At 38.5% G+C, this 23,313-nt stretch overlaps 1 protein-coding gene across 1 annotated transcript in view; it reads right to left on the bottom strand.

The window, feature by feature from the left end:
- LOC106591271 (neuronal acetylcholine receptor subunit alpha-9-I) overlaps window positions 1–23,313 on the bottom strand; it is a 31,628-nt gene extending 8,315 nt beyond the window's left edge. Inside the window, 5 exon segments of the mRNA XM_082978308.1 lie at window positions 2,641–2,857; window positions 6,113–6,293; window positions 8,414–8,568; window positions 10,478–10,623; window positions 23,268–23,313. Coding sequence (XP_082834434.1) covers window positions 2,641–2,857; window positions 6,113–6,293; window positions 8,414–8,568; window positions 10,478–10,623; window positions 23,268–23,313 — 745 coding nt within the window.

Genomic DNA, 23,313 nt, shown 5'->3' with positions numbered 1-23,313 from the left:
CTACCAATACAACTACTAATACTACTACTACTACCAATACCAATACAACTACTAATACTACAACTAATACCAATACAACTACTACTACTACTAATACTACTACTACTACCAATACTACTACTAATACCAATACAACCATTACTACTAATACTACTAATACCAATACAGCTATTACTACTAATACTACTACTACTACGGCTACTACCAATACAACTATTACTATTAATACTACTACTAATACCAATACAACTAATAATACTACTACTAATGCAAATACAACTACTACTACTACAACTACTAATACTAACAACTTAACAACAATAATAATAATAATAACAATACAATGACAATAATAATATTAACAACAATAATAATAACAACAATACAATGACAATAATAATAATAACAATAACAATAATAATAATAACAATAATAATAAACAATAATAACATCAATAATAATAACAACAATACAATAACAATAATAATAAACAATAATAACAACAACAATAATAATAATAATAATACCAATAATAATAATAATAACAACAATACAATAACAATAATAATAACAATAATAATAAACAATAATAACAATAACAACAACAATAATAGTAATAATAACAACAATACAATGACAATAGTAACAATAATAATACCAATAATAATAATAACAATAATAATAATAACAATAATAATAAACAATAATAATAATAACAATAATAATAATAACAATAATAATAAACAATAATAACAATAACAATAATAATAATAATAATAATAATAATAACAACAACACAATGACAATAACAACAATAATAATACCAATAATAATAATAATACCAACAATAACCATAATAATAATAATGATGTTGATAATGATGCTAGTGATAACAGTACCCAGGAAGGAGATGAGGAAGCAGGGCAGCAGCAGATTGAAGATGCTAGTGATGACAGTACCCAGGAAGGAGATGAGGAAGCAGGGCAGCAGCAGATTGAAGATGCTAGTGATAACAGTACCCAGGAAGGAGATGAGGAAGCAGGGCAGCAGCAGATTGAAGATGCTAGTGATGACAGTACCCAGGAAGGAGATGAGGAAGCAGGGCAGCAGCAGATTGAAGATGCTAGTGATAACAGTACCCAGGAAGGAGATGAGGAAGCAGGGCAGCAGCAGATTGAAGATGCTAGTGATGACAGTACCCAGGAAGGAGATGAGGAAGCAGGGCAGCAGCAGATTGAAGATGCTAGTGATAACAGTACCCAGGAAGGAGATGAGGAAGCAGGGCAGCAGCAGATTGAAGATGCTAGTGATGACAGTACCCAGGAAGGAGATGAGGAAGCAGGGCAGCAGCAGATTGAAGATGCTAGTGATAACAGTACCCAGGAAGGAGATGAGGAAGCAGGGCAGCAGCAGATTGAAGATGCTAGTGATGACAGTACCCAGGAAGGAGATGAGGAAGCAGGGCAGCAGCAGATTGAAGATGCTAGTGATAACAGTACCCAGGAAGGAGATGAGGAAGCAGGGCAGCAGCAGATTGAAGATGCTAGTGATGACAGTACCCAGGAAGGAGATGAGGAAGCAGGGCAGCAGCAGATTGAAGATGCTAGTGATGACAGTACCCAGGAAGGAGATGAGGAAGCAGGGCAGCAGCAGATTGAAGATGCTAGTGATGACAGTACCCAGGAAGGAGATGAGGAAGCAGGGCAGCAGCAGATTGAAGATGCTAGTGATAACAGTACCCAGGAAGGAGATGAGGAAGCAGGGCAGCAGCAGATTGAAGATGCTAGTGATAACAGTACCCAGGAAGGAGATGAGGAAGCAGGGCAGCAGCAGATTGAAGATGCTAGTGATGACAGTACCCAGGAAGGAGATGAGGAAGCAGGGCAGCAGCAGATTGAAGATGCTAGTGATGACAGTACCCAGGAAGGAGATGAGGAAGCAGGGCAGCAGCAGATTGAAGATGCTAGTGATGACAGTACCCAGGAAGGAGATGAGGAAGCAGGGCAGCAGCAGATTGAAGATGCTAGTGATGACAGTACCCAGGAAGGAGATGAGGAAGCAGGGCAGCAGCAGATTGAAGATGCTAGTGATGACAGTACCCAGGAAGGAGATGAGGAAGCAGGGCAGCAGCAGATTGAAGATGCTAGTGATAACAGTACCCAGGAAGGAGATGAGGAAGCAGGGCAGCAGCAGATTGAAGATGCTAGTGATGACAGTACCCAGGAAGGAGATGAGGAAGCAGGGCAGCAGCAGATTGAAGATGCTAGTGATAACAGTACCCAGGAAGGAGATGAGGAAGCAGGGCAGCAGCAGATTGAAGATGCTAGTGATGACAGTACCCAGGAAGGAGATGAGGAAGCAGGGCAGCAGCAGATTGAAGATGCTAGTGATAACAGTACCCAGGAAGGAGATGAGGAAAGCAGGGCAGCAGCAGATTGAAGATGCTAGTGATAACAGTACCCAGGAAGGAGATGAGGAAGCAGGGCAGCAGCAGATTGAAGATGCTAGTGATGACAGTACCCAGGAAGGAGATGAGGAAGCAGGGCAGCAGCAGATTGAAGATGCTAGTGATAACAGTACCCAGGAAGGAGATGAGGAAGCAGGGCAGCAGCAGATTGAAGATGCTAGTGATGACAGTACCCAGGAAGGAGATGAGGAAGCAGGGCAGCAGCAGATTGAAGATGTAGAAGAGAGAGCGTCTCTTCAGGTGGAGCGTGTAGGTGATGTCAGGATACGGGTCGGAGCAGCAGCCGTACATGATGACATTACGGACCGCCGGCATGCCGTGACACTCCCACTCCACGTTCTCCACGAAGTCCGACAGGTCCCCGCTGTCCATCCCCATGGCGACGTCCACCTGGGGACACAGGATACACACCGTCCATCCCCATGGAAACACAGGATACACACCGTCCATCCCCATGGAAACACAGTATACACACCGTCCATCCCCATGGAAACACAGGATACACACCGTCCATCCCCATGGAAACACAGTATACACACCGTCCATCCCCATGGAAACACAGTATACACACCGTCCATCCCCATGGAAACACAGTATACACACCGTCCATCCCCATGGAAACACAGTATACACACTGTCCATCCCCATGGAAACACAGTATACACACTTACAGTACACACACACACACACACACACACACACTCACACTCACACACACACACAGTATATACACACACACACACACACACACACACACACACACACACACACACACACACACACACACACAGTATATACACACACACACAGTATATACACACACACACACAGTATATACACACACACACACACACACAGTATACACACACACACACACACACACACACAGTATATACACACACACACACACACACAGTATATACACACACACACAGTATATACACACACACACACACAGTATATACACACACACACACACACACACACACACACAGTGTATACACACACACACACACACACACACACACACACACACACACACACACACACACACAGTATATACACACACACACACACACACACACACACAGTATATACACACACACACACAGTATATACACACACACACACACACACACACACACACAGTATACACACACACATGTGTCTGTGTGTCTCTGTGTGTCTGTGTGTGTGTGTGTGTGTGTGTGTGTGTGTGTGTGTGTGTGTGTGTGTGTGTGTGTGTGTGTCTCTGTGTGTGTGTGTGTGTGTGTGTGTGTGTGTGTGTGTGTGTGTGTGTGTATATACTGTGTGTGTGTGTGTGTGTATATACTGTGTGTGTGTGTGTGTGTATATATACTGTGTGTGTGTGTGTGTGTATATATACTGTGTGTGTGTGTGTGTGTGTATATACTGTGTGTGTGTGTGTGTGTGTATATACTGTGTGTGTGTGTATATACTGTGTGTGTGTGTGTGTGTGTGTGTGTGTGTGTGTGTGTGTGTGTGTGTGTGTGTGTATATACTGTGTGTGTGTGTGTGTGTGTGTGTGTGTATATACTGTGTGTGTGTGTGTATATACTGTGTGTGTGTATATACTGTGTGTGTGTGTGTATATACTGTGTGTGTGTGTGTGTGTGTGTGTGTGTGTGTGTGTGTGTGTGTGTGTGTGTGTGTGTATATACTGTGTGTGTGTGTGTGTGTGTGTGTGTGTATATACTGTGTGTGTGTGTGTGTGTGTGTGTGTGTGTGTGTGTGTGTGTGTGTGTGTGTGTATATACTGTGTGTGTGTGTGTGTGTGTGTGTGTGTGTGTGTGTGTGTGTGTGTATATACTGTGTGTGTGTGTGTGTATATACTGTGTGTGTGTGTGTGTGTGTGTGTGTGTGTGTGTGTGTGTATATACTGTGTGTGTGTGTGTGTATATACTGTGTGTGTGTGTGTGTGTGTGTGTATATACTGTGTGTGTGTGTGTGTGTGTGTCTCTCTGTGTGTGTGTGTGTGTGTGTGTGTGTGTGTGTGTGTGTGTGTGTCTGTGTGTGTGTGTGTGTGTGTGTGTGTGTGTGTGTGTGTGTGTGTGTGTGTGTGTGTATATACTGTGTGTGTGTGTGTGTGTGTGTGTGTGTGTGTGTGTGTGTGTGTGTGTGTGTGTGTGTGTGTGTGTATATACTGTGTGTGTGTGTGTGTGTATATACTGTGTGTGTGTGTGTGTGTGTGTATATACTGTGTGTGTGTGTGTGTGTGTGTGTGTGTGTGTGTGTGTGTGTGTGTGTGTGTGTGTGTGTGTGTGTATATACTGTGTGTGTGTGTGTGTGTGTGTGTGTGTATATACTGTGTGTGTGTGTGTGTGTGTGTGTGTGTGTGTGTGTGTGTGTGTGTGTGTGTGTGTGTGTGTGTGTGTGTATATACTGTGTGTGTGTGTGTGTGTGTGTGTGTGTATATACTGTGTGTGTGTGTGTGTATATACTGTGTGTGTGTGTGTGTGTGTGTGTGTGTGTGTGTGTGTGTATATACTGTGTGTGTGTGTGTGTGTGTGTGTCTATATACTGTGTGTGTGTGTGTGTGTGTGTGTGTCTCTGTGTGTGTGTGTGTGTGTGTGTGTGTGTGTGTGTGTGTGTGTGTGTGTGTGTGTGTGTGTGTGTGTGTGTGTGTGTGTGTGTATATACTGTGTGTGTGTGTGTGTGTGTGTGTGTGTGTGTGTGTGTGTGTGTGTGTGTGTGTGTGTGTGTGTCTGTGTGTGTATATACTGTGTGTGTGTGTGTGTGTATATACTGTGTGTGTGTGTGTGTGTGTATATACTGTGTGTGTGTGTGTGTGTGTGTGTGTGTGTGTGTGTGTGTGTGTGTGTGTGTGTGTGTGTGTGTGTGTATATACTGTGTGTGTGTGTGTGTGTGTATATACTGTGTGTGTGTGTATATACTGTGTGTGTGTGTGTGTGTGTGTGTGTGTGTGTGTGTGTGTGTGTGTGTGTGTATATACTGTGTGTGTGTGTGTGTGTGTGTGTATATACTGTGTGTGTGTGTGTGTGTATATACTGTGTGTGTGTGTGTGTGTATATACTGTGTGTGTGTGTGTGTATATACTGTGTGTGTGTGTGTGTGTGTATATACTGTGTGTGTGTGTGTGTGTGTATATACTGTGTGTGTGTGTGTGTATATACTGTGTGTGTGTGTGTGTGTGTATATACTGTGTGTGTGTGTGTGTGTATATACTGTGTGTGTGTGTGTGTATATACTGTGTGTGTGTGTGTATACACTGTGTGTGTGTGTGTGTGTGTATATACTGTGTGTGTGTGTGTGTATATACTGTGTGTGTGTGTGTGTGTGTGTGTGTGTCTCTGTGTGTGTGTATATACTGTGTGTGTGTGTGTGTGTGTATATACTGTGTGTGTGTGTGTGTGTGTATATACTGTGTGTGTGTGTGTGTGTATATACTGTGTGTGTGTGTGTGTATACACTGTGTGTGTGTGTGTGTATATACTGTGTGTGTGTGTGTGTGTATATACTGTGTGTGTGTGTGTGTGTATATACTGTGTGTGTGTGTGTGTATATACTGTGTGTGTGTGTGTGTGTATATACTGTGTGTGTGTGTGTGTATACTGTGTGTGTGTGTGTGTATACTGTGTGTGTGTGTGTGTATACTGTGTGTACCTGGTTGCCGTTATATGTCCAGGAACCAAAAGTGAGGTTACACCACTGCCAGTCGAAGGGGAAGTAGGACACGTCCACGACGCAGGAGCTCTTGGTGATGGCCGGCATGTCCCAGGTTATCTCTCCATTATAACGCAGCACCACGTTGGTCTCTGCTGGACCAGACGCTTCCTCATCAGCCCTACACACACACACACACACACACACACACACACACACACACACAGACACACACACACACACACACACACACACACACACAGACACACACACACACACACAGACACACACACACACACACACACACACACACACACACAGACACACACAGACACACACACACACACACACACACAGACACACACAGACACACACAGACACACACAGACACACACACAGACACAGACACACACAGACACACACAGACACACACACACACACACACAGACACAGACACACACAGACACACACAGACACACAGACACATAGAGAGGTATATAGAGAGGTATATAGAGAGGTACATAGAGAGGTATATAGAGAGGTACATAGAGAGGTATATAGAGAGGTACATAGAGAGGTACATAGAGAGGTACATAGAGAGGTACATAGAGAGGTATATAGAGAGGTACATAGAGACACAGAGAGAGAGAGAGAGACAGACTGACTTGTTATAAAGCACTATGTCAGGTCTCCACACAGAGAGAGAGAGAGAGAGAGAGAGAGATCCAGACTGACTTGTTATAAAGCACTATGTCAGGTCTCCAGACAGAGAGAGAGAGATCCAGACTGACTTGTTATAAAGCACTATATCAGGTCTCCACACAGAGAGAGAGAGATCCAGACTGACTTGTTATAAAGCACTATGTCAGGTCTCCAAACAGAGAGAGAGAGAGAGAGATCCAGACTGACTTGTTATAAAGCACTATGTCAGGTCTCCACAGAGAGACAGAGAGAGGAGAGATCCAGACTGACTTGTTATAACGCACTATGTCAGGTCTCCAGACAGAGAGAGAGTGAGATCCAGACTGACTTGTTATAAAGCACTATGTCAGGTCTCCACAGAGAGAGAGAGAGAGATCCAGACTGACTTGTTATAAAGCACTATGTCAGGTCTCCAGAGAGAGAGAGATAGATCCAGACTGACTTGTTATAAAGCACTATGTCAGGTCTCCAGACAGAGAGAGATCCAGACTGACTTGTTATAAAGCACTATGTCAGGTCTCCAGACAGAGAGAGAGAGAGTGAGAGATCCAGACTGACTTGTTATAAAGCACTATGTCAGGTCTCCACAGAGAGACAGAGAGAGGAGAGATCCAGACTGACTTGTTATAAAGCACTATGTCAGGTCTCCAGAGAGAGAGAGAGAGATCCAGACTGACTTGTTATAAAGCACTATGTCAGGTCTCCAGACAGAGAGAGATCCATACTGACTTGTTATAAAGCACTGTCAGGTCTCCAGACAGAGAGAGAGAGAGATCCAGACTGACTTGTTATAAAGCACTATGTCAGGTCTCCAGACAGAGAGAGAGAGAGATACAGATGGACTTGTTATAAAGCACTATGTCAGGTCTCCAGACAGAGAGAGAGAGAGATCCAGACTGACTTGTTATAAAGCACTATGTCAGGTCTCCAGACAGAGAGAGATCCAGACTGACTTGTTATAAAGCACTATGTCAGGTCTCCAGACAGAGAGAGATCCAGACTGACTTGTTATAAAGCACTATGTCAGGTCTCCACAGAGAGAGAGAGAGATCCAGACTGACTTGTTATAAAGCACTATGTCAAGTCTCCACAGAGAGAGAGAGAGATCTAGACTGACTTGTTATAAAGCACTATGTCAGGTCTCCACACAGAGAGAGATCCAGACTGACTTGTTATAAAGCACTATGTCAGGTCTCCAGACAGAGAGAGAGAGAGATCCAGACTGACTTGTTATAAAGCACTATGTCAGGTCTCCAGACACAGAGAGAGGAGAGAGAGATCCAGACTGACTTGTTATAAAGCACTATGTCAGGTCTCCACAGAGAGAGAGATCCAGACTGACTTGTTATAAAGCACTATGTCAGGTCTCCAGACAGAGAGAGTGAGAGGAGAGAGAGATCCAGACTGACTTGTTATAAAGCACTATGTCAGGTCTCCAGACACAGAGAGAGGAGAGAGAGATCCAGACTGACTTGTTATAAAGCACTATGTCAGGTCTCCACAGAGAGAGAGAGAGATCCAGACTGACTTGTTATAAAGCACTATGTCAGGTCTCCAGACAGAGAGAGAGAGAGAGAGGAGAGAGAGATCCAGACTGACTTGTTATAAAGCACTATGTCAGGTCTCCAGACCAGGTTGCTGGGGATGCGGATAACCTCCAGACCGTCGTATTCCTCCTTGTCCCACCTCAGGTACGCATCAAACCACGTCTGACGGATCCACAGGTAGGTAGTCAGCACCTGGTTCCTCTCGTCCTGCACACACACACACACACACACACACACACACACACACACACACACACACACACACACACACACAACACACACACACACACGTACGTATGATAAGGACAGATGAAACCTGACCTCCAGTGTCTCTACATTACAATCCACTGCTGCCACCTAGAGACATTAAAAATACACTGCACATATTACACAGATGCAGTACAGCAGGAACAGGGTTGGAGGGCCCTGCAGTACAGCGGGAACAGGGTTGGAGGGCCCTGCAGTACAGCGGGAACAGGGTTGGAGAGCCCTGCAGTACAGCGGGAACAGGGTTGGAGGGCCCTGCAGTACAGCGGGAACAGGGATGGAGAGCCCTGCAGTACAGCGGGAACAGGGTTGGAGAGCCCTGCAGTACAGCGGGAACAGGGTTGGAGGGTCTATACTGAGTCCTCACCATATCTTTGATCTGAGACAGACTGGGTGGTGGTGGTCTATACTGAGTCCTCACCATATCTTTAATCTGAGACAGACTGGGTGGTGGTCTATACTGAGTCCTCACCATATCTTTAATCTGAGACAGACTGGGTGTTGGTGGTCTATACTGAGTCCTCACCATATCTTTAATCTGAGACAGACTGGGTGGTGGTCTATACTGAGTCCTCACCATATCGTTGATCTGAGACAGACTGGGTGGTGGTGGTCTATACTGAGTCCTCACCATATCGTTGATCTGAGACAGACTGGGTGGTGGTCTATACTGAGTCCTCACCATATCTTTAATCTGAGACAGACTGGGTGGTGGTGGTCTATACTGAGTCCTCACCATATCTTTAATCTGAGACAGACTGGGTGGTGGTGGTCTATACTGAGTCCTCACCATATCTTTAATCTGAGACAGACTGGGTGGTGGTGGTCTATACTGAGTCCTCACCATATCTTTAATCTGAGACAGACTGGGTGGTGGTCTATACTGAGTCCTCACCATATCTTTAATCTGAGACAGACTGGGTGGTGGTGGTCTATACTGAGTCCTCACCATATCTTTAATCTGAGACAGACTGGGTGGTGGTGGTGTATACTGAGTCCTCACCATATCTTTAATCTGAGACAGACTGGGTGGTGGTCTATACTGAGTCCTCACCATATCTTTAATCTGAGACAGACTGGGTGGTGGTGGTCTATACTGAGTCCTCACCATATCTTTAATCTGAGACAGACTGGGTGGTGGTGGTCTATACTGAGTCCTCACCATATCTTTAATCTGAGACAGACTGGGTGGTGGTCTATACTGAGTCCTCACCATATCTTTAATCTGAGACAGACTGGGTGGTGGTGGTCTATACTGAGTCCTCACCATATCTTTAATCTGAGACAGACTGGGTGGTGGTCTATACTGAGTCCTCACCATATCTTTAATCTGAGACAGACTGGGTGGTGGTGGTCTATACTGAGTCCTCACCATATCTTTAATCTGAGACAGACTGGGTGGTGGTCTATACTGAGTCCTCACCATATCTTTAATCTGAGACAGACTGGGTGGTGGTGGTCTATACTGAGTCCTCACCATATCGTTGATCTGAGACAGACTGGGTGGTGGTCTATACTGAGTCCTCACCATATCTTTGATCTGAGACAGACTGGGTGGTGGTGGTCTATACTGAGTCCTCACCATATCGTTGATCTGAGACAGACTGGGTGGTGGTGGTCTATACTGAGTCCTCACCATATCTTTAATCTGAGACAGACTGGGTGGTGGTGGTCTATACTGAGTCCTCACCATATCGTTGATCTGAGACAGACTGGGTGGTGGTCTATACTGAGTCCTCACCATATCTTTAATCTGAGACAGACTGGGTGGTGGTGGTCTATACTGAGTCCTCACCATATCTTTAATCTGAGACAGACTGGGTGGTGGTGGTCTATACTGAGTCCTCACCATATCTTTAATCTGAGACAGGGTGATCTGCAGCGTGACGTTCAGGGTCTTGTCTGTGTCCTCCACTGGTCTCAGAGCACTGGAGTAATTCTCCATCAGGTCGTTAAGCAGCTTCTGGGCATAACGACCCTGGGCACTGGTACACACTAGAGGGAGGGGGGAGGGGAGAGGGAGGGGAGAGGGGAGGGGGGAGGGGGAGATGGGAGGGAGGGAGGGGTGGAGGGGCAGGGGGGAGGGGGAGGGAGGGAGGGGGGAGAGAGGGAGGGAGGGGGGAGAGGGATGGTGGAGGGGGAGGGAGGGATGGAGAGGGGGGGGGAGGGGGAGGGAGGGATGGGGGAGAGGGAGGGGGAGGGGATGGGGAGAGGGAGGGGGAGGGGGGAGGGGAGACAGGGAGAGGGAGTGGGAGGAGAGGGGAGGGAGGGATGGGGGAGAGGGAGGGGGAGGGGATGGGGAGAGGGAGGGGGAGGGGGAGGGGAGGGGGATGGGATGGGGAGAGGGGAGAATTAATTATCTATAATACTAATTAACACCATGATAGAGGTTCTCTCACCATTTATCTATAATACTAATTAACACCATGATAGAGGTTCTATCACCATTTATCTATAATACTAATTAACACCATGATAGAGGTTCTCTCACCATCTATAATACTAATTAACACCATGATAGAGGTTCTCTCACCATCTATAATACTAATTAACACCATGATAGAGGTTATCTCACCATCTATAATACTAATTAACACCATGATAGAGGTTCTCTCACCATTTATCTATAATACTAATTAACACCATGATAGAGGTTCTCTCACCATCTATAATACTAATTAACACCATGATAGAGGTTCTCTCACCATCTATAATACTAATTAACACCATGATAGAGGTTCTCTCACCATCTATAATACTAATTAACACCATGATAGAGGTTCTCTCACCATCTATAATACTAATTAACACCATGATAGAGGTTCTCTCACCATTTATCTATAATACTAATTAACACCATGATAGAGGTTCTCTCACCATCTATAATACTAATTAACACCATGATAGAGGTTCTCTCACCATCTATAATACTAATTAACACCATGATAGAGGTTCTCTCACCATCTATAATACTAATTAACACCATGATAGAGGTTCTCTCACCATTTATCTATAATACTAATTAACACCATGATAGAGGTTCTATCACCATCTATAATACTAATTAACACCATGATAGAGGTTCTCTCACCATCTATAATACTAATTAACACCATGATAGAGGTTCTCTCACCATCTATAATACTAATTAACACCATGATAGAGGTTCTCTCACCATTTATCTATAATACTAATTAACACCATGATAGAGGTTCTCTCACCATCTATAATACTAATTAACAACATGATAGAGGTTCTCTCACCATCTATAATACTAATTAACACCATGATAGAGGTTCTCTCACCATCTATAATACTAATTAACACCATGATAGAGGTTCTATCACCATCTATAATACTAATTAACACCATGATAGAGGTTCTCTCACCATTTATCTATAATACTAATTAACACCATGATAGAGGTTCTCTCACCATCTATAATACTAATTAACACCATGATAGAGGTTCTCTCACCATTTATCTATAATACTAATTAACACCATGATAGAGGTTCTCTCACCATCTATAATACTAATTAACACCATGATAGAGGTTCTCTCACCATCTATAATACTAATTAACACCATGATAGAGGTTCTCTCACCATTTATCTATAATACTAATTAACACCATGATAGAGGTTCTCTCACCATTTATCTATAATACTAATTAACACCATGATAGAGGTTCTCTCACCATCTATAATACTAATTAACACCATGATAGAGGTTCTATCACCATCTATAATACTAATTAACACCATGATAGAGGTTCTCTCACCATCTATAATACTAATTAACACCATGATAGAGGTTCTCTCACCATCTATAATACTAATTAACACCATGATAGAGGTTCTCTCACCATTTATCTATAATACTAATTAACACCATGATAGAGGTTCTCTCACCATCTATAATACTAATTAACACCATGATAGAGGTTCTCTCACCATCTATAATACTAATTAACACCATGATAGAGGTTCTATCACCATCTATAATACTAATTAACAACATGATAGAGGTTCTCTCACCATCTATAATACTAATTAACACCATGATAGAGGTTCTCTCACCATTCTATAATACTAATTAACAACATGATAGAGGTTCTCTCACCATCTATAATACTAATTAACACCATGATAGAGGTTCTCTCACCATTTATCTATAATACTAATTAACAACATGATAGAGGTTCTCTCACCATCTATAATACTAATTAACACCATGATAGAGGTTCTCACCATCTATAATACTAATTAACACCATGATAGAGGTTCTCTCACCATCTATAATACTAATTAACACCATGATAGAGGTTCTCTCACCATTTATCTATAATACTAATTAACACCATGATAGAGGTTCTCTCACCATCTATAATACTAATTAACACCATGATAGAGGTTCTCTCACCATTTATCTATAATACTAATTAACACCATGATAGAGGTTCTCTCACCATTCTATAATACTAATTAACACCATGATAGAGGTTCTCTCACCATCTATAATACTAATTAACACCATGATAGAGGTTCTATCACCATCTATAATACTAATTAACACCATGATAGAGGTTCTCTCACCATCTATAATACTAATTAACACCATGATAGAGGTTCTCTCACCATCTATAATACTAATTAACACCATGATAGAGGTTCTCTCACCTTTATCTATAATACTAATTAACACCATGATAGAGGTTCTCTCACCATCTATAATACTAATTAACACCATGATAGAGGTTCTCTCACCATCTATAATACTAATTAACACCATGATAGAGGTTCTCTCACCATCTATAATACTATTAACACCATGATAGAGGTTCTCTCACATCTATAATACTAATTAACACCATGATAGAGGTTCTCTCACCATCTATAATACTAATTAACACCATGATAGAGGTTCTCTCACCATTCTATAATACTAATTAACACCATGATAGAGGTTCTCTCACCATTTATCTATAATACTAATTAACACCATGATAGAGGTTCTCTCACCATCTATAATACTAATTAACACCATGATAGAGGTTCTCTCACCATCTATAATACTAATTAACACCATGATAGAGGTTCTCTCACCATCTATAATACTAATTAACACCATGATAGAGGTTCTCTCACCATCTATAATACTAATTAACACCATGATAGAGGTTCTCTCACCATTCTATAATACTAATTAACACCATGATAGAGGTTCTCTCACCATCTATAATACTAATTAACACCATGATAGAGGTTCTCTCACCATCTATAATACTAATTAACACCATGATAGAGGTTCTCTCACCATTTATCTATAATACTAATTAACACCATGATAGAGGGTCTCTCACCATCTATAATACTAATTAACACCATGATAGAGGTTCTCTCACCATCTATAATACTAATTAACACCATGATAGAGGTTCTCTCACCATCTATAATACTAATTAACACCATGATAGAGGTTCTATCACCATCTATAATACTAATTAACAACATGATAGAGGTTCTCTCACCATCTATAATACTAATTAACACCATGATAGAGGTTCTCTCACCATTATCTATAATACTAATTAACACCATGATAGAGGTTCTCTCACCATCTATAATACTAATTAACACCATGATAGAGGTTCTCTCACCATCTATAATACTAATTAACAACATGATAGAGGTTCTCTCACCATTTATCTATAATACTAATTAACACCATGATAGAGGTTCTCTCACCATTTATCTATAATACTAATTAACAACATGATAGAGGTTCTCTCACCATCTATAATACTAATTAACACCATGATAGAGGTTCTCTCACCATCTATAATACTAATTAACAACATGATAGAGGTTCTCTCACCATTTATCTATAATACTAATTAACACCATGATAGAGGTTCTCTCACCATCTATAATACTAATTAACACCATGATAGAGGTTCTCTCACCATCTATAATACTAATTAACAACATGATAGAGGTTCTCTCACCATTTATCTATAATACTAATTAACACCATGATAGAGGTTCTCTCACCATTTATCTATAATACTAATTAACACCATGATAGAGGTTCTCTCACCATCTATAATACTAATTAACACCATGATAGAGGTTCTCTCACCATCTATCTATAATACTAATTAACACCATGATAGAGGTTCTATCACCATCTATAATACTAATTAACACCATGATAGAGGTTCTCTCACCATTCTATAATACTAATAACAACATGATAGAGGTTCTCTCACCATCTATAATACTAATTAACACCATGATAGAGGTTCTATCACCATTTATCTATAATACTAATTAACAACATGATAGAGGTTCTCTCACCATCTATAATACTAATTAACACCATGATAGAGGTTCTCTCACCATCTATAATACTAATTAACAACATGATAGAGGTTTCTATCACCATCTATAATACTAATTAACACCATGATAGAGGTTCTCTCACCATCTATAATACTAATTAACACCATGATAGAGGTTCTCTCACCATCTATAATACTAATTAACACCATGATAGAGGTTCTCTCACCATCTATAATACTAATTAACACCATGATAGAGGTTCTCTCACCATCTATAATACTAATTAACACCATGATAGAGGTTCTCTCACCATTTATCTATAATACTAATTAACACCATGATAGAGGTTCTATCACCATCTATAATACTAATTAACACCATGATAGAGGTTCTATCACCATCTATAATACTAATTAACAACATGATAGAGGTTATCTCACCATTTATCTATAATACTAATTAACACCATGATAGAGGTTCTATCACCATCTATAATACTAATTAACACCATGATAGAGGTTCTCTCACCATCTATAATACTAATTAACAACATGATAGAGGTTCTCTCACCATCTATAATACTAATTAACACCATGATAGAGGTTCTCTCACCATCTATAATACTAATTAACACCATGATAGAGGTTCTCTCACCATTTATCTATAATACTAATTAACACCATGATAGAGGTTCTCTCACCATTTATCTATAATACTAATTAACAACATGATAGAGGTTCTCTCACCATCTATAATACTAATTAACACCATGATAGAGGTTCTCTCACCATTTATCTATAATACTAATTAACAACATGATAGAGGTTCTCTCACCATCTATAATACTAATTAACACCATGATAGAGGTTCTCTCACCATCTATAATACTAATTAACACCATGATAGAGGTTCTCTCACCATCTATAATACTAATTAACAACATGATAGAGGTTCTCTCACCATCTATAATGACTAATTAACACCATGATAGAGGTTCTCTCACCATCTATAATACTAATTAACACCATGATAGAGGTTCTCTCACCATTTATCTATAATACTAATTAACACCATGATAGAGGTTCTCTCACCATCTATAATACTAATTAACACCATGATAGAGGTTCTATCACCATCTATAATACTAATTAACAACATGATAGAGGTTCTCTCACCATTTATCTATAATACTAATTAACACCATGATAGAGGTTCTCTCACCATCTATAATACTAATTAACACCATGATAGAGGTTCTCTCACCATCTATAATACTAATTAACACCATGATAGAGGTTCTCTCACCATTTATCTATAATACTAATTAACACCATGATAGAGGTTCTCTCACCATCTATAATACTAATTAACACCATGATAGAGGTTCTCTCACCATTTATCTATAATACTAATTAACAACATGATAGAGGTTCTCTCACCATCTATAATACTAATTAACACCATGATAGAGGTTCTCTCACCATCTATAATACTAATTAACACCATGATAGAGGTTCTCTCACCATCTATAATACTAATTAACACCATGATAGAGGTTCTCTCACCATCTATAATACTAATTAACACCATGATAGAGGTTCTCTCACCATCTATAATACTAATTAACACCACGATAGAGGTTCTCTCACCATCTATAATACTAATTAACAACATGATAGAGGTTCTCTCACCATCTATAATACTAATTAACACCATGATAGAGGTTCTCTCACCATCTATAATACTAATTAACACCATGATAGAGGTTCTCTCACCATCTATAATACTAATTAACAACATGATAGAGGTTCTCTCACCATCTATAATACTAATTAACACCATGATAGAGGTTCTCTCACCATCTATAATACTAATTAACACCATGATAGAGGTTCTCTCACCATCTATAATACTAATTAACACCATGATAGAGGTTCTATCACCATCTATAATACTAATTAACACCATGATAGAGGTTCTCTCACCATCTATAATACTAATTAACAACATGATAGAGGTTCTCTCACCATCTATAATACTAATTAACACCATGATAGAGGTTCTCTCACCATCTATAATACTAATTAACACCATGATAGAGGTTCTCTCACCATCTATAATACTAATTAACACCATGATAGAGGTTCTCTCACCATTTATCTATAATACTAATTAACACCATGATAGAGGTTCTCTCACCATCTATAATACTAATTAACACCATGATAGAGGTTCTCTCACCATTTATCTATAATACTAATTAACACCATGATAGAGGTTCTATCACCATTTATCTATAATACTAATTAACACCATGATAGAGGTTCTCTCACCATTTATCTATAATACTAATTAACAACATGATAGAGGTTCTCTCACCATTTATCTATAATACTAATTAACACCATGATAGAGGTTCTCTCACCATCTATAATACTAATTAACACCATGATAGAGGTTCTCTCACCATCTATAATACTAATTAACACCATGATAGAGGTTCTCTCACCATCTATAATACTAATTAACAACATGATAGAGGTTCTCTCACCATTTATCTATAATACTAATTAACACCATGATAGAGGTTCTCTCACCATCTATAATACTAATTAACACCATGATAGAGGTTCTCTCACCATCTATAATACTAATTAACACCATGATAGAGGTTCTCTCACCATTTATCTATAATACTAATTAACACCATGATAGAGGTTCTCTCACCATCTATAATACTAATTAACACCATGATAGAGGTTCTCTCACCATCTATAATACTAATTAACACCATGATAGAGGTTCTCTCACCATCTATAATACTAATTAACACCATGATAGAGGTTCTATCACCATCTATAATACTAATTAACACCATGATAGAGGTTCTCTCACCATCTATAATACTAATTAACACCATGATAGAGGTTCTATCACCATCTATAATACTAATTAACACCATGATAGAGGTTCTCTCACCATCTATAATACTAATTAACAACATGATAGAGGTTCTCTCACCATCTATAATACTAATTAACACCATGATAGAGGTTCTCTCACCATCTATAATACTAATTAACACCATGATAGAGGTTCTCTCACCATCTATAATACTAATTAACACCATGATAGAGGTTCTCCTCACCATTTATCTATAATACTAATTAACACCATGATAGAGGTTCTCTCACCATCTATAATACTAATTAACACCATGATAGAGGTTCTATCACCATCTATAATACTAATTAACACCATGATAGAGGTTCTCTCACCATCTATAATACTAATTAACACCATGATAGAGGTTCTCTCACCATCTATAATACTAATTAACACCATGATAGAGGTTCTCTCACCATCTATAATACTAATTAACACCATGATAGAGGTTCTCTCACCATTATCTATAATACTAATTAACACCATGATAGAGGTTCTCTCACCATCTATAATACTAATTAACACCATGATAGAGGTTCTCTCACCATCTATAATACTAATTAACACCATGATAGAGGTTATCTCACCATCTATAATACTAATTAACACCATGATAGAGGTTCTATCACCATTTATCTATAATACTAATTAACACCATGATAGAGGTTCTCTCACCATCTATAATACTAATTAACACCATGATAGAGGTTCTCTCACCATCTATAATACTAATTAACACCATGATAGAGGTTCTCTCACCATCTATAATACTAATTAACACCATGATAGAGGTTCTCTCACCATCTATAATACTAATTAACACCATGATAGAGGTTCTCTCACCATTTATCTATAATACTAATTAACACCATGATAGAGGTTCTCTCACCATCTATAATACTAATTAACACCATGATAGAGGTTCTCTCACCATCTATAATACTAATTAACACCATGATAGAGGTTCTCTCACCATCTATAATACTAATTAACACCATGATAGAGGTTCTCTCACCATCTATAATACTAATTAACACCATGATAGAGGTTCTCTCACCATTTATCTATAATACTAATTAACACCATGATAGAGGTTCTCTCACCATCTATAATACTAATTAACACCATGATAGAGGTTCTCTCACCATTTATCTATAATACTAATTAACACCATGATAGAGGTTCTCTCACCATCTATAATACTAATTAACACCATGATAGAGGTTCTCTCACCATTTATCTATAATACTAATTAACACCATGATAGAGGTTCTCTCACCATTTATCTATAATACTAATTAACACCATGATAGAGGTTATCTCACCATCTATAATACTAATTAACACCATGATAGAGGTTATCTCACCATCTATAATACTAATTAACACCATGATAGAGGTTCTCTCACCATCTATAATACTAATTAACACCATGATAGAGGTTCTCTCACCATCTATAATACTAATTAACACCATGATAGAGGTTCTCTCACCATCTATAATACTAATTAACACCATGATAGAGGTTCTCTCACCATCTATAATACTAATTAACACCATGATAGAGGTTCTCTCACCATCTATAATACTAATTAACACCATGATAGAGGTTCTCTCACCATCTATAATACTAATTAACACCATGATAGAGGTTCTCTCACCATTTATCTATAATACTAATTAACACCATGATAGAGGTTCTCTCACCATCTATAATACTAATTAACACCATGATAGAGGTTCTCTCACCATTTATCTATAATACTAATTAACACCATGATAGAGGTTCTCTCACCATTTATCTATAATACTAATTAACACCATGATAGAGGTTCTCTCACCATCTATAATACTAATTAACACCATGATAGAGGTTCTCTCACCATTTATCTATAATACTAATTAACACCATGATAGAGGTTCTCTCACCATTTATCTATAATACTAATTAACAACATGATAGAGGTTCTCTCACCATTTATCTATAATACTAATTAACACCATGATAGAGGTTCTCTCACCATCTATAATACTAATTAACACCATGATAGAGGTTCTCTCACCATTTATCTATAATACTAATTAACACCATGATAGAGGTTCTCTCACCATCTATAATACTAATTAACAACATGATAGAGGTTCTCTCACCATTTATCTATAATACTAATTAACACCATGATAGAGGTTCTCTCACCATTTATCTATAATACTAATTAACACCATGATAGAGGTTCTCTCACCATTTATCTATAATACTAATTAACACCATGATAGAGGTTCTATCACCATCTATAATACTAATTAACACCATGATAGAGGTTCTCTCACCATCTATAATACTAATTAACAACATGATAGAGGTTCTCTCACCATTTATCTATAATACTAATTAACACCATGATAGAGGTACTCTCACCATTTATCTATAATACTAATTAACAACATGATAGAGGTTCTCTCACCATTTATCTATAATACTAATTAACACCATGATAGAGGTTCTCTCACCATTTATCTATAATACTAATTAACAACATGATAGAGGTTCTCTCACCATCTATAATACTAATTAACACCATGATAGAGGTTCTCTCACCATTTATCTATAATACTAATTAACACCATGATAGAGGTTCTCTCACCATCTATAATACTAATTAACACCATGATAGAGGTTCTCTCACCATTTATAATACTAATTAACACCATGATAGAGGTTCTCTCACCATTTATCTATAATACTAATTAACACCATGATAGAGGTTCTCTCACCATCTATAATACTAATTAACACCATGATAGAGGTTCTCTCACCATCTATAATACTAATTAACACCATGATAGAGGTTCTATCACCATCTATAATACTAATTAACACCATGATAGAGGTTCTCTCACCATCTATAATACTAATTAACACCATGATAGAGGTTCTCTCACCATCTATAATACTAATTAACACCATGATAGAGGTTCTCTCACCATCTATAATACTAATTAACACCATGATAGAGGTTCTCTCACCATTTATCTATAATACTAATTAACACCATGATAGAGGTTCTCTCACCATCTATAATACTAATTAACACCATGATAGAGGTTCTCTCACCATCTATAATACTAATTAACACCATGATAGAGGTTCTCTCACCATCTATAATACTAATTAACACCATGATAGAGGTTCTATCACCATCTATAATACTAATTAACACCATGATAGAGGTTCTCTCACCATCTATAATACTAATTAACACCATGATAGAGGTTCTCTCACCATCTATAATACTAATTAACACCATGATAGAGGTTCTATCACCATCTATAATACTAATTAACACCATGATAGAGGTTCTCTCACCATTTATCTATAATACTAATTAACACCATGATAGAGGTTCTCTCACCATCTATAATACTAATTAACACCATGATAGAGGTTCTCTCACCATCTATAATACTAATTAACACCATGATAGAGGTTCTCTCACCATCTATAATACTAATTAACACCATGATAGAGGTTCTCTCACCATCTATAATACTAATTAACAACATGATAGAGGTTCTCTCACCATTTATCTATAATACTAATTAACACCATGATAGAGGTTCTCTCACCATCTATAATACTAATTAACACCATGATAGAGGTTCTCTCACCATTTATCTATAATACTAATTAACAACATGATAGAGGTTCTCTCACCATCTATAATACTAATTAACACCATGATAGAGGTTATCTCACCATCTATAATACTAATTAACACCATGATAGAGGTTCTCTCACCATCTATAATACTAATTAACACCATGATAGAGGTTCTCTCACCATCTATAATACTAATTAACACCATGATAGAGGTTCTATCACCATCTATAATACTAATTAACACCATGATAGAGGTTCTCTCACCATCTATAATACTAATTAACACCATGATAGAGGTTCTCTCACCATCTATAATACTAATTAACACCATGATAGAGGTTCTATCACCATTTATCTATAATACTAATTAACAACATGATAGAGGTTCTCTCACCATTTATCTATAATACTAATTAACACCATGATAGAGGTTCTCTCACCATCTATAATACTAATTAACAACATGATAGAGGTTCTCTCACCATTTATCTATAATACTAATTAACACCATGATAGAGGTTCTATCACCATCTATAATACTAATTAACACCATGATAGAGGTTCTCTCACCATTTATCTATAATACTAATTAACACCATGATAGAGGTTCTCTCACCATCTATAATACTAATTAACACCATGATAGAGGTTCTCTCACCATCTATAATACTAATTAACACCATGATAGAGGTTCTCTCACCATTTATCTATAATACTAATTAACACCATGATAGAGGTTCTCTCACCATCTATAATACTAATTAACAACATGATAGAGGTTCTCTCACCATTTATCTATAATACTAATTAACACCATGATAGAGGTTCTCTCACCATCTATAATACTAATTAACACCATGATAGAGGTTCTCTCACCATCTATAATACTAATTAACACCATGATAGAGGTTCTCTCACCATCTATAATACTAATTAACACCATGATAGAGGTTATCTCACCATTTATCTATAATACTAATTAACACCATGATAGAGGTTATCTCACCATCTATAATACTAATTAACACCATGATAGAGGTTCTATCACCATTTATCTATAATACTAATTAACACCATGATAGAGGTTATCTCACCATCTATAATACTAATTAACACCATGATAGAGGTTCTCTCACCATTTATCTATAATACTAATTAACACCATGATAGAGGTTCTATCACCATCTATAATACTAATTAACACCATGATAGAGGTTCTCTCACCATCTATAATACTAATTAACACCATGATAGAGGTTCTCTCACCATCTATAATACTAATTAACACCATGATAGAGGTTATCTCACCATCTATAATACTAATTAACACCATGATAGAGGTTATCTCACCATCTATAATACTAATTAACACCATGATAGAGGTTCTCTCACCATCTATAATACTAATTAACACCATGATAGAGGTTCTCTCACCATCTATAATACTAATTAACACCATGATAGAGGTTCTCTCACCATCTATAATACTAATTAACACCATGATAGAGGTTCTCTCACCATCTATAATACTAATTAACACCATGATAGAGGTTCTCTCACCATCTATAATACTAATTAACACCATGATAGAGGTTCTCTCACCATCTATAATACTAATTAACACCATGATAGAGGTTCTCTCACCATCTATAATACTAATTAACACCATGATAGAGGTTCTCTCACCATTTATCCAGCAGCTGATCCACACCAGTAGAACCACCGTCTTCAT

The sequence above is a fragment of the Salmo salar genome, chromosome 08 (assembly GCF_965601325.2).
Source record: "Salmo salar chromosome 08, fSalSal1, whole genome shotgun sequence".
Taxonomy (NCBI): Eukaryota; Metazoa; Chordata; class Actinopteri; order Salmoniformes; family Salmonidae; genus Salmo; species Salmo salar.
Note: the sequence above shows the minus strand (reverse complement) of the source record. Positions and strands in the feature narration are given on the sequence as shown.